At 44.9% G+C, this 12,962-nt stretch overlaps 1 protein-coding gene across 1 annotated transcript in view; it reads right to left on the bottom strand.

The window, feature by feature from the left end:
* TBC1D2 (TBC1 domain family member 2) overlaps positions 1-12,962 on the bottom strand; it is a 692,224-nt gene that overhangs the window by 664,169 nt on the left and 15,093 nt on the right. The window contains 1 exon segment of the mRNA XM_030194342.1: positions 2,122-2,529. Coding sequence (XP_030050202.1) covers positions 2,122-2,523 — 402 coding nt within the window. The 5' untranslated portion in view covers positions 2,524-2,529.

Genomic DNA, 12,962 nt, shown 5'->3' with positions numbered 1-12,962 from the left:
GCTGGCGACTCGAGGCAGGGATTGGAAGACTAGGGGGGTGCGATACGAGCGCACGGGCCGGGGCTAGGAGAGAAAGAACTGACTCCGTGCGGCGGTGGCTGGTGCAGCGGGGCGGGGCGGCCCAAGGAAAGCAAGAGAGACAGGGGCGAGACCGCTGACAATGGGGAATAGAGTAAGAGAGAGAGATGGAGAAGGAAGGAGCACAAGATGGATGGGACTAGGGGGGTGAGAGAAGGGAGAGGGAGCAGAAGATGAATGGGACTAGGGGGTGTGGGAGATAGTAGGAACAGAAGATGGATGCAACTAGGTATGTGGGAGAAGGGGAACAGAGAAGAAGATAAGTGGGACTTGGTGGGGGAGGGAGAGGGAGCAGAAGATGAATGGGACTAGGGGGTGTGGAGGAGAGAGAGGGAGCAGAAGATGGATGCAACTAGGGATGTGGGAGAAGGGGAACAGAGAAGAAGATAAGTGGGACTTGGTGGGGGAGGGAGAGGGAGCAGAAGATGAATGGGACTAGGGGGGGTGGAGGAGAGAGAGGGAGCAGAAGATGGATGTGACTAGGGGTGTGGGGGGAAAGGGAACAGAGCAGAAGATGAGTGGGACTTTGGTGATTGAATGGGAAAGGATGATGACAAGAGGAGGGACAAGAAATGGAAAAGCCAACCTGGAAAAGAATTTAGAAGACTGACACATGGAAAGTGGAATAGAGTGGGACTAACCCAATCACAAAATAAGTGCTCAGACAACAAAGGTAGAAAAGAAAAATATATTTTTATTTAATATTGTTTAAAGATTGAGATTTGCCTGCTTTGTGAATGTACCTTTTTAAAAATTAAAATGTTTATGATTTTTTTAGTTTTGTATTTTGCAGAGTACAGTAGAAAAAAAACATTTAGGTTTTCTCTGTTACCCATATTGCCCTGCTTGTAGAGACTGGCTTTCTTGGGTGGAGGGAAGGGGGGGTCTTCATTTCAGTTTTTGTCTGAATTTTTTTGTGAGTGTAATGTTGGTGGTGGGCTTCTGGGTGGGGATGGCTCTTCACTGCCTAGGGGAAAAAAGGTATATTTAATCTTTTTTCCCTAGCCAGTGAAGAGCCCACCCCCACCCAGTAACCCACCAATAATGTTGGGGTAGGCTCATTGCATAGGTTAAAAAAAACTAAACCTTTTAAAAAAAATTTATGTTGGTGGGTTTTGGAGTAGGGATGGTCTCTGCAGTGCCCAGGTTTAAAATTTAAAAAAAAAACCCCTTTATATTTAATGTAGGCAGGTTCCTGGATGGGGGAGATATTAAAAGACAAAAAGTTTTATATTTAATGCTGGTGTGCTTCAGGGTTGGGGGGGGGGGGGTACCAGGACTATGGGGATGGGTAGGGGATAGGACAGGACTGACACTAGACTATAGGAAGGGGTGGAGGTTAGGGTGGGGCCGATGCATAGCAATGGGATGGATGATGAGGAAGGGAAGGGCTGATGCTGGGCTATGGGTGGGGGGGGTAGGGTAGATAAGAGAAGGGCTGATGCCGGGCTAAGGGGCTGGATGGAGGGGTAGAGAAGCAAAGTTTAAAGGATTACATCATTGCTGTAATTATACTCTAGGATCCTGTCATGTGTGTTGAGATGTTTGCCGTTATAGTAGACTTACGCCTAGTCAAGTTTAAGATGTGAGATAATGTAACCATGTTTTAAAATGTTGGTTTTTCCATATTTTGATGCAGGGCAGATGTTGAGCATACTACTTATTAATCCATCATCAAGTGCATTCTAATGCATTATTTTGTAGCAAGAAACATTACTCATACCTATATGCCCAGTGCCCATCCATATTAGCTCTTGGCCCACCCAAAATGTTAGGTCTGGCTACGCCACTGGATTATAACCAAATGTAACCATACTGCAGCAACCATTCTAGGCCTCCACTTCCCCTTCAACCTTTCCTCATATTCATAACCCTTGATTGCTGAGCTGTTTCATCTCTGGAAACATCTCTCTCCAACTCAAATATCAGTCCTTTAACTCCTTTAACTGACTGCAAAATAATTTCAATTACTTCTTGTCAAATAATTTTAACATTAAAACATTTGAAATATATGACATGAGGCAGACAAGAGCGAGCACATACCTTAAGTATAAAAACTCGACCTGGTGTCTGGATTTCAAACATCCCCTCTTCTGCCTCCACCTTGTAATCAAAGACAGCAGTAGACAGGTCGATGCTCCCTAGAGGAACAACATCCCTTGCTGTTCTGTAGTAGTATAACTGACACTTCTTGTCATCATAGGAGAACCAGCGATACTTCCAAGCCTTTATTGGCCCCCTCATGCCAAATTTGTTTAAATATCCACAGAGTTTCTTTCTAGGTGCCTTGCTGTCTTGCATGGCAGGTTTCAAGCACATAATTTCTGAAGGAAGGTCTCTATCAGTCTGTTTTCCCAGATCGGCAAAATCATTGTCAAGATGAGCCAGATCAGAGTCCATAGAGATCGCAGCCCCAGTGCAATTTCCATCTCCATGGGCTTCCATTTTTTCCTAAAATAAAGATGGTTTATTTTTTAATTTAAATTAGAAAATAAATATTAACTGGAGAATTTTATACAAAATCATTTTGTTTTCAATAAAAACAGGGACATTCTTGAAAGGTGAGAAAAGGGGCGCAGAGAGTAATTAAAATGGGGGTAGTAGTAGCACATTGCGAAATTAAGACATGGCAGAATAGACTAAGACATTCAGACAGGAGTAGGTGAGTGTTTCCTTGGTGACACTTCTGCACTGAGGCTGGAACTGAGCTACCATACGGCTGGGAATAGCTTAGTTGGCCTGCTGGGCCAGGAGGAAGTGGGAAACCCTGGAATGGAGTAGAATGGAGAGGTCCAACCAAGGATCTTCCCAGGGTATTCTAGCTTGGTTGCAGTATCTGAGGGGAGTTCCCGAGAAGAGGAATGCCCTTAATTCATATGCACACACCCTGTGTTGTAAAGAAACCTAGAAGTCTACATGTCCAGGGACTATATGTGAGGTAAGCCAATTATCCCTTGGTTGATGAAACAGTGGAGCCATGTCAGGTACAGGCTGCTAAAACTGTGACTGTGGAAGAGACTTTATTGGAAGTACCAAGCCCGTGAGGAAACTAGGCTAGCTATTTTCCTTTGTGTACGTAAATAAAGTAGTTTGATGTTTACCTGCAACCTGTGTGTGCTATAGTTTATGAGACCCTGCAGGCAGCCATTAATCCACGCTACCACAGGGAGAGGAGTGGGAGTGGCTGGGGCATATTTGTGAAGGATGAAGCTTCATCTATGCACCATCTGCAATATCATCTAGGCAGTTTACAAATATACAGTGGGGGAAATAAGTATTTGATCCCTTGCTGATTTTGTAAGTTTGCCCACTGACAAAGACATGAACAGCCCATAATTGAAGGGTAGGTTATTGGTAACAGTGAGAGATAGCACATCACAAATTAAATCCGGAAAATCACATTGTGGAAAGTATATGAATTTATTTGCATTCTGCAGAGGGAAATAAGTATTTGATCCCCCACCAACCAGTAAGAGATCTGGCCCCTACAGACCAGGTAGATGCTCCAAATCAACTCGTTACCTGCATGACAGACAGCTGTCGGCAATGGTCACCTGTATGAAAGACACCTGTCCACAGACTCAGTGAATCAGTCAGACTCTAACCTCTACAAAATGGCCAAGAGCAAGGAGCTGTCTAAGGATGTCAGGGACAAGATCATACACCTGCACAAGGCTGGAATGGGCTACAAAACCATCAGTAAGACGCTGGGCGAGAAGGAGACAACTGTTGGTGCCATAGTAAGAAAATGGAAGAAGTACAAAATGACTGTCAATCGACAAAGATCTGGGGCTCCACGCAAAATCTCACCTCGTGGGGTATCCTTGATCATGAGGAAGGTTAGAAATCAGCCTACAACTACAAGGGGGGAACTTGTCAATGATCTCAAGGCAGCTGGGACCACTGTCACCACGAAAACCATTGGTAACACATTACGACATAACGGATTGCAATCCTGCAGTGCCCGCAAGGTCCCCTGCTCCGGAAGGCACATGTGACGGCCCGTCTGAAGTTTGCCAGTGAACACCTGGATGATGCCGAGAGTGATTGGGAGAAGGTGCTGTGGTCAGATGAGACAAAAATTGAGCTCTTTGGCATGAACTCAACTCGCCGTGTTTGGAGGAAGAGAAATGCTGCCTATGACCCAAAGAACACCATCCCCACTGTCAAGCATGGAGGTGGAAATGTTATGTTTTGGGGGTGTTTCTCTGCTAAGGGCACAGGACTACTTCACCGCATCAATGGGAGAATGGATGGGGCCATGTACCGTACAATTCTGAGTGACAACCTCCTTCCCTCCGCCAGGGCCTTAAAAATGGGTCGTGGCTGGGTCTTCCAGCACGACAATGACCCAAAACATACAGCCAAGGCAACAAAGGAGTGGCTCAGGAAGAAGCACATTAGGGTCATGGAGTGGCCTAGCCAGTCACCAGACCTTAATCCCATTGAAAACTTATGGAGGGAGCTGAAGCTGCGAGTTGCCAAGCGACAGCCCAGAACTCTTAATGATTTAGAGATGATCTGCAAAGAGGAGTGGACCAAAATTCCTCCTGACATGTGTGCAAACCTCATCATCAACTACAGAAGACGTCTGACCGCTGTGCTTGCCAACAAGGGTTTTGCCACCAAGTATTAGGTCTTGTTTGCCAGAGGGATTAAATACTTATTTCCCTCTGCAGAATGCAAATAAATTCATATACTTTCCACAATGTGATTTTCCGGATTTAATTTGTGATGTGCTATCTCTCACTGTTACCAATAACCTACCCTTCAATTATGGGCTGCTCATGTCTTTGTCAGTGGGCAAACTTACAAAATCAGCAAGGGATCAAATACTTATTTCCCCCACTGTATGAGGGGTTAGCAGTGGAAGTGTTCAGTGAGCAGTAGCTGGAGGGAATAGGGGGATAGTAAAGGAAGGTTAGGATCCTAGTGCATGGAAGGAACAACATGGTACTAGGGGATTTGAAAAGAGGAAAGAAGGCAATACTTAACCATACTTCCCGAGGGAAACATTTCGCAACTTAACATACTTAACCATACTTCCCGAGAGAAACATTTCGCAACTTGATACAATCAATGGTACTAAGTCATGTAGACTACTGCAATGGAATCTATGCGGGATGTAAAGAACAAATCATAAAGAAACTTCAAACTGCTCAAAACACGGCAGCCAGGCTTATCTTTGGAAAAACGCAATTCGAAAGTGTCAAACCCCTCAGAGAAAAACTTTTTTAATTTGTATGGTCTTTATTGAAAATTTCTCAAAACAGTATCACAAAATACAGCACTCCAGAACAAGTAAGTCATAACATAACTGATCAGCAAGATCGAAATATCCAGAAGTACCAGTGCACTACGAATGCTGGCCCCTCCCACGGCCAAATGCCTTGGATTTGGCCGGGTTTAAGATGGCTCGTTCCAGTTTCCATTATCGCTGAAAAACAAAGTCGGCCATCTCAAACCCAGCGATCTATGGCATTTGGCCAGCCCCAACCGTATTATCGAAACAAAAGATGGATAATACGGTTCCGGACAGCTCTTTGCGGCGCCGCCAAAATAGATGGCCAGCGCTGTTCGATTATGCCCCTCCACGTTACTTTGACAGAAGTGAACGACAACCCAGAATTGGACAAATGGAGAACATATTCCAAAACAGCTGAGATGGAACAGGAATACGAATCCAATTTTTTGGAAGAACACCATAAAGAAATCGTTTCCATTTTGATGTATAGCAGCTGTTAGTTGAGTTCTTTCTAGTTGCCATGAGAACCTGTAAAAACTGAGAAGAGAAAATGGTGTTATCTACTGAACTGGAGTGATGAGCCATGCTGTCAATTTTAATGAGGTTAGTTTTGGGTATAGTAGGCGCCCATTGTTCTGGGTGATGAGGCCCGCTGTTTGAGGAAGATAAACTGGAGCAGATACTGCCATTTGTTTTAGGAGTATACAATTCAAGCTTCTCCTATTGACCTTCAAGTGCACTCAATCTGCAGCCCCCCATTACCTCTCTACCCTCCTCTCCCCATATGTTCCCACCCGTAACCTCCGCTCTCAGGACAAATCACTCCTATCTGTACCCTTCTCCACCACCGCTAACTCCAGACTCCGCCCCTTCTGCCTCGCTTCACCTTATGCCTGGAACAGACTTCCTGAGCCCATACGCCGTGCACCCTCCCTGCCCATTTTCAAGTCCTTACTCAAGGCCCATCTCTTCTCCCTTGCTTTTGGCGCCTAACCACCTTCCCCATTCCAGATACATACACTGACTACATAGCTTATTACCTTTAGGTTGTAAGCTCTCTTGAGCAGGGACTGTCCTTCCCCTTGTCTAAACTTGTACAGCGCTGCGTAACCCTGGCAGCGCTATAGAAATGCTAAGTAGTAGTAGTAGAGTGGGAAACACGGTTGTCTTGTCCGACGGGGAATGACAAGAATCATGTGCGATCCATCTGAAACTGCTTTGTGGAGAGTTTTTGATATGAGAGATATTGGAGGGTAAGTATACAGAAGATTCCCTGTCCAAGGAATTTGAAAAGCGTCCTCTGCTATTCTGCTGACACTGGGCCACCTTGAACAATATTGTTGACATTTGTTGTTATGTGGGGACGTGATAAATCTATTGTTGGACAACCCCATAACTGGAAGAGATGCTGTGTAACTGTGGTCTTTTAGAGCCCATTCGTTCAGCTGTAGAGACTGAGATGAGCTCCCCATCCGTATTTGGATGCATCTGTTGTTAATATGACTGAAGGAGAGGTGGCTGAAACGGAGCTCCTAGAAACAGATGTGCTGGTGAAGTCCACCACTGTAGTTGTTGCTTGAGAAGAGATGGTATTGATATTTGAGTACTTAAATAACGATATTGAATCCAATGTCATTTTAAATGCCACTGAAGTAGACGCATCTTGAGTCTTGTCAGAGGATGTAGATGTATGGTAGCTGCCATCGGTCTCAGGAGATGAAGGAGAGTTCTTTCTGGCTGTTGTGAAGTTGACAGCTTGTACATGTTATACTTGAGTGAGAATGTCTTGAAATCTCTGTTCTGGAAGTTTCACTAAAGTTAAGCGAGTGAGAAGAGTTGCTCCTATAAAGTCTAAGCGTTGACTTTTTTGCGTTGATTAAAAATCCGAGATTTGTGAGCAGACGCAACGTGGTATGCAATACTTGAAGATTTGACTGTGGTGAGGCTGCTACGATCAACCAATCGTCGAGGTATGGATAAATCTGATGACCCTGTTGATGCAGGTGAGCAACAGCCAGCACTATACACTTGATAAATACCCTGGGAGCCGATGTTAGGCCAAAGGGTAACACCTTGTATTGATAGTGGTTGTTGCCTAACTGAAATCTGAGAAACTGCCTTGAAGTTGGGCAAATCAGAATGTGTAAATAAGCATTCTGGAGATCAGTAGAGGAAAGCCATGCATTTTTCTGAAGGAAAGGAAGAATCATTGCCCAAGTTGTAATTCGAAAATGCTCTTTCACAATAAAGCGATTCAATGACCTGAGATCCAGGATGGCCCAATATCTACCTCCCTTCTTTGTTACAAGGAAGAAGCGAGAATAAAAACCTGTGTCCCTATGGTAAAGGGAACGGTCTCTATCGCCTGGATGGATGATAAGATGATCCACTTCCAGCTGTAAGAGTTGGAATTGATGTTCTGGAAGGAGAATAATTTTTAGGATTCACTTGAGGTGGCCTGTAGAAAAAAACGTAAGGCATAACCGTTCTGGACTATTTTATCTGTCGTGGGTAGTTTCCAGGCAGTGTAAAAAATGTTGGATGTGACCTCCTATAGGAAATGAAAGGGATAATCCCTGGTCAAAAAACCAGTAGCAGGTTTTTGACTCTGTGACAAACTGTGGCCGCCTGAACTCTTCAGTCTCTATTGTATCTGGGATTGTATTGTTGATGCCGTTTATGTTGTTAGAACATAGTTGGAACAGTGTTATGTTCGCAATGTTGAAATCTTTGATTTGGTTGCATAAAAAGGTAAGCTTCCACAACTTCACCAAGCCACAAAAGCAGCAGGAAGTCTGCAAAAGTCCTAAGAGAAGGAACTCGATGATCTGCTAGACGGTGCTGTAAATAGGGAAAAACTACTACAGCAGTAATGATTTGAAATTGTAGAAAACATAGAAACACATGGCAGATAAGGGCCAAATGGCCAATCTAGTCTGCCCATCCTCAGTAACACTACCTCTTTCTTTCCTAAGGGATCCCACATGCCTGTCCCACGCATTCTTAAATTGACAAAATTGTCTCTACAACCTCCACCAGGAGGCCATTCCAAGCATCCACCACCCTTTCTGTAAAAGAGTATTTTCTTAGATTCCTCCTAAGTCTACTCCCTCAACTTCATCGTATGCCCCCTCATTCTAGAGTTTTCCTTCATTTGAAAAAGGCTCAACTCCTGTAAATGTCTCTATCATATCCCCTCTCTCTCACCTCTCTTCCAGACTATACATGTTGAGGTTCATAAGCCTGTCCCTATATATTTTATGACAGAGACCGCTTACTAATTTTGTAGCCACCCTCTGGACCGACTTCATCCTGTTCATATCTTTCTGTAGGTGCAGTCTCCAGAATTGCATGCAGTACTCTAAATGGGGCCTCACCAGAGACTTATACAAGGGCATTATCACCTCTTTTTTTCCTGCTGGTCATCCCTATCCTTATGCACCTAAGCATCTTTCTGGCTTTGCCCATTGCCTTTTCTACCTGTTTGGCCACCGTAAGGTCATCAGACACAATCAACTCCAAGTCCCGCTCTTCTTTCATACACAAAAGTACTTCACCCCATATACTGTACCGTTCCCTTGGATTCTTGTACTACAGGTGCATGACCCTGCACTTCTTAGCATTAAATCTTAGTTGCCAATTATCGGACCATTCTTCAAGCTTTGCTAGACCCTTCTTCATACTAACCACACCCTCCGGGGTGTCCACCCTATTACAGAGTTTGGTATCATCCGCAACGAGACAGACCTTACCAGACAGTCCTTCTGCAATATCACTCAGAAAGATGTTAAAAAGAGCTGGCTCGAGGACCAGACCCTGCGGTACAGCACTGATAACATAACAAAACCCAGAGGTGAGTAAAACAATACCCGTATGTTTTTGACCAATGGCCAATATTTCCTAAATATCTTAATCAGATCTGATGACATATGGTCAAAATATAAAGTACATACAATTCTATTCTCCTTATTGCTACTGTTGTATTTGTAGTGTGGATGAGATCTAGTCTCTGATGTGTGATGTTCTAAGCATACCTTCTTTTATATATCTTTTCGGGTATCCACTTTGGGTGAATCTATTGGCCATTATGTTCATCTGTCTCTTAAATTCCTTATTGTCTGAACATAATTTTTCACCCTTAGGAATTGGCCTGTAAGGAAGATTTCTCTTAAGCGGGCTGACTATGACAGCTGTTAAATGAAGTAACATTTCTGTCTGTCGGTTTTCGATATATGTAGTTATAAATTTACCATTACTAAATTGGAGTATTGTCGGAGGATTAAGAGTTACAAAGAACCAAAATGTATAATGAAGACGCTGATTTTTTACTCAAATGGGAAGCAAATCTCAATAAATGTTCTTTGGATTTAATGATTCTGATTATTCAAACAGCTAATAAGGAGATGGAAAAAATTAAAGCAGATCTTGACAACGAGTTGGTCTTCTTGAAAGAAATAATAGATGTTTTAAAGATTTATTTGAACGATTTAATCTTACAGTTGGAAAGATTTAAGAAGGATGTAAAAAGTGTTTAAATTATATAAATACAAAAGAGATGAACTACATTATAGATATAACAAGGTATATACAAGGCATCAGAGAAATAATAAACCAAGGTATTATGAAAACAAAAACAAAACTTTTAATTTTAATAATGACAAATTGAAGAATGTTATTGAACATAAGAGCCCCACTACCCGAGCGTGAAATCAAAAAGAATAAGGTGCAATAATTAAGCGGTCTTTGACCCATCAGCGCCTTTATTTTCAACACCCTCTAGGCCAAATCTATCGTAGCAGGTTTTTCAATTAGGGAAAATTTGGAAGAAAGGTTCAATTACAGACCCACCCATAATACACAAAGAACAGGGGGGGGGTCAACTACCCTATATATAGGGAGGAGGAAGGAGAGGAAGGGGGAAATTCTGTAAACAGAACAACCCAACAACAGGAACATATTTCAACACACAAGACCAATAGAAGATTATTGGAAATAATAGATTTTAATTTGTCTAACCCATCAGTTGGTTTGGGCCATACAAATGACATGTATTTGTGTATATCAGAGGATGAATATAATTCACAGAATACTATAAATTTATTGAAAAGAAAATCAATATGAGGTTTCGATTTTAAATAAAGGGTTGTAATTTATACCAACACCATGCTACAATGCTTTAAACACACAAATAGATTTATTTAAACTTACTAGGAAATTATGTATTCTTGATTTTTTTCTCTAATAGAAATGTTTCTACTGTAGAGAACTCAGTAATCAGAAAAAAAAAGTACATGGGTTCCTCCGATGCAAATGGTAAATTATGTATCATACCTGATAATTTTCTTTCCATTAATCATAGCTGATCAATCCATAGACTGGTGGGTTGTGTCCATCTACCAGCAGGTGGAGATAGAGAGCAATCCTTTTGCATCCCTATATGTGGTCATGTGCTGCCGGAAACTCCTCAGTATGTCGATATCCAAGCTCCATCCGCAGGACTCGCACTTAGAGAATTACACCCACAAGGGACACTCTGCCCAGCTCACCACCGCCGAAACGGGGAGGGGGAATTAACCCAGCTCATCCCCACACAAGTGGGGGAGCGGAATCCGTCCAGCTCATCCCGCGGAGCGGGGGAGGGACAACCACACCCGCCGATGGCGGGTGGGATCTGGCTTATCCGGCAACCGCAACCGCGGGAGGAGCTGACTGACCTAAAACCCGCCGAAGCGGGGAGGGGTACAAAGCTGCCCTACTGCCGCACGAAGCGGGAGGGAGCGCCGGTCAGAATTTAAAGTCTCAATCAGCCCCGTACAAACGGAGGGGAGAGGAATGCAGCAGCTCACTGTAACACAATTCGTCTCAACTCTTGAAGAATCCACTGAAAAACTTGAACGACGAAGTCCCTCCTGAACAGGAACTGAAGACTAAACGGGAACCGGAAATGCAACCAGAATATAACCAATACAGATATCTGGGAGGGACTATGGATTGATCAGCTATGGATTATGGAAAGAATTATCAGGTATGATACATAATGTTTACCTTCCATATCATCATGCTGATCATCCATAGACTGGTGGGATGTACCGAAGCAGTACGCACCCAGGGCGGACATTGAAAAGCCCTGACCGCAACACTGAGCTCCAACCGGCCTCTGCCCGAGCAGCCACAGCCAAGCGTAATGCCTGGAGAAGTATGGGCCGATGCCCAAGTTGCCGCCTGCAAATCTCTTCCAAGGAGACGGACCCGGCCTCTGCATCGAGGCCGAAGCCTGAGCTCTAGTGTAGTGAGCCTTCAGCTGGATAGCGGCACCTTCCCCGCGGCCACATAAGCCGCTGCAATGGCTTCCTTGACCCATCTTGCCACTGTAGGCTTAGCAGCCTGCAGACCCTTACGAGGACCTGCAAACAGACAAACATAGATCCGATTTCCGGAAATCATTGGTCTCTTCCAAGTAGCTGATGATGACTCGTCTCACATCCGATATTTGAGAGCAGAGTATTCCTCTGGTAGTCCTCCTACGAAAAGGAAGGGAGACAGAGCTGCTGATTCACATGAAGCGAGAAACAACCTTGGGCAGGAAGGAAGGCACTGTGCGAATAGTCCACTCCTGCCTCATGAACTGCAGAAAAGGCTCTCTACATGAGAGCGCCTGGAGCTCGGAACTCTTCTGGCTGAATGATAGCCACCAAAAAAGACTGCTTTCAACGGTCAGGTCTTTCAGAGATGCCCTCGACAAGGGTTCAAAAGGCGGCTTACTGCAAGGCTCTTAGCACCAGGTTGAGAGTCACGCAGGCAACCACTGAGTGCAGAGGAGGGCGCAGGTGATTACTCCCTTGAGAAAGCGCACCACATCTGGCTGCGAAGCCAGGGAAGCACCCTTCAGGCGACCCCTGAAGCAAGTCAGAGCCGCTACCTGGACTTTAAGGGAACTGAGCAACAGGCCTTTCTCCAGACCTTCTTGCAGGAACGCCAACACTGAAGAAATTGGAGCAGTGAAGGGAGAAAGTGAGCCTGCTTCACACCACGCTGCAAAGATACGCCAAACCCTGGCGTAAGCAGTAGAAGTAGAGCGCTTCCTCGCTCTCAGCATAGTGGCGATGACCTTGTCTGAGAAGCCCTTCTTTCTCAGACGCTGCCGCTCAATAGCCAGGCCGTAAGACCAAAGGGGGAGGGATCCTCCATCACCACGGGACCCTGATGTAACAGGCCCTGCTCCACTGGCAGCCGCAGAGGATCGTCGACTGAGAGCCTGATCAAGTCCGCATACCAGGGACGTCTGGGCCAGTCCGGACCCACCAGGATTATCTGGCCCGGATGCTTTGCCACCCGGTCTAGCACCCTGCCCAACATGGGCCAGGGCGGGAACACATAGAGAAGCTCTTGTGTCGGCCACTGTTGGAGAAGAGCATCTACTCCCAGGGATCGAGGGTCCCGTCCTCTGCTGAAAAAGCGCGGCACTTGGCAATTGGCCGATGACGCCATCAGATCTAGGCTAGGCTGGCCCCAGCGCTTCGTGATGTCCAAGAACGCCTGAGCAGATAGCTGCCACTCTCCGGGCTCCAAGGTATGGCGACTGAAAAAGTCCGCCTTGACATTCATGACTCCGGCAATGTGGGCCGCTGACAGCTGTTCC

The sequence above is a fragment of the Microcaecilia unicolor genome, chromosome 2, assembly GCF_901765095.1.
Source record: "Microcaecilia unicolor chromosome 2, aMicUni1.1, whole genome shotgun sequence".
NCBI classification, from domain to species: Eukaryota; Metazoa; Chordata; class Amphibia; order Gymnophiona; family Siphonopidae; genus Microcaecilia; species Microcaecilia unicolor.
Note: the sequence above shows the minus strand (reverse complement) of the source record. Positions and strands in the feature narration are given on the sequence as shown.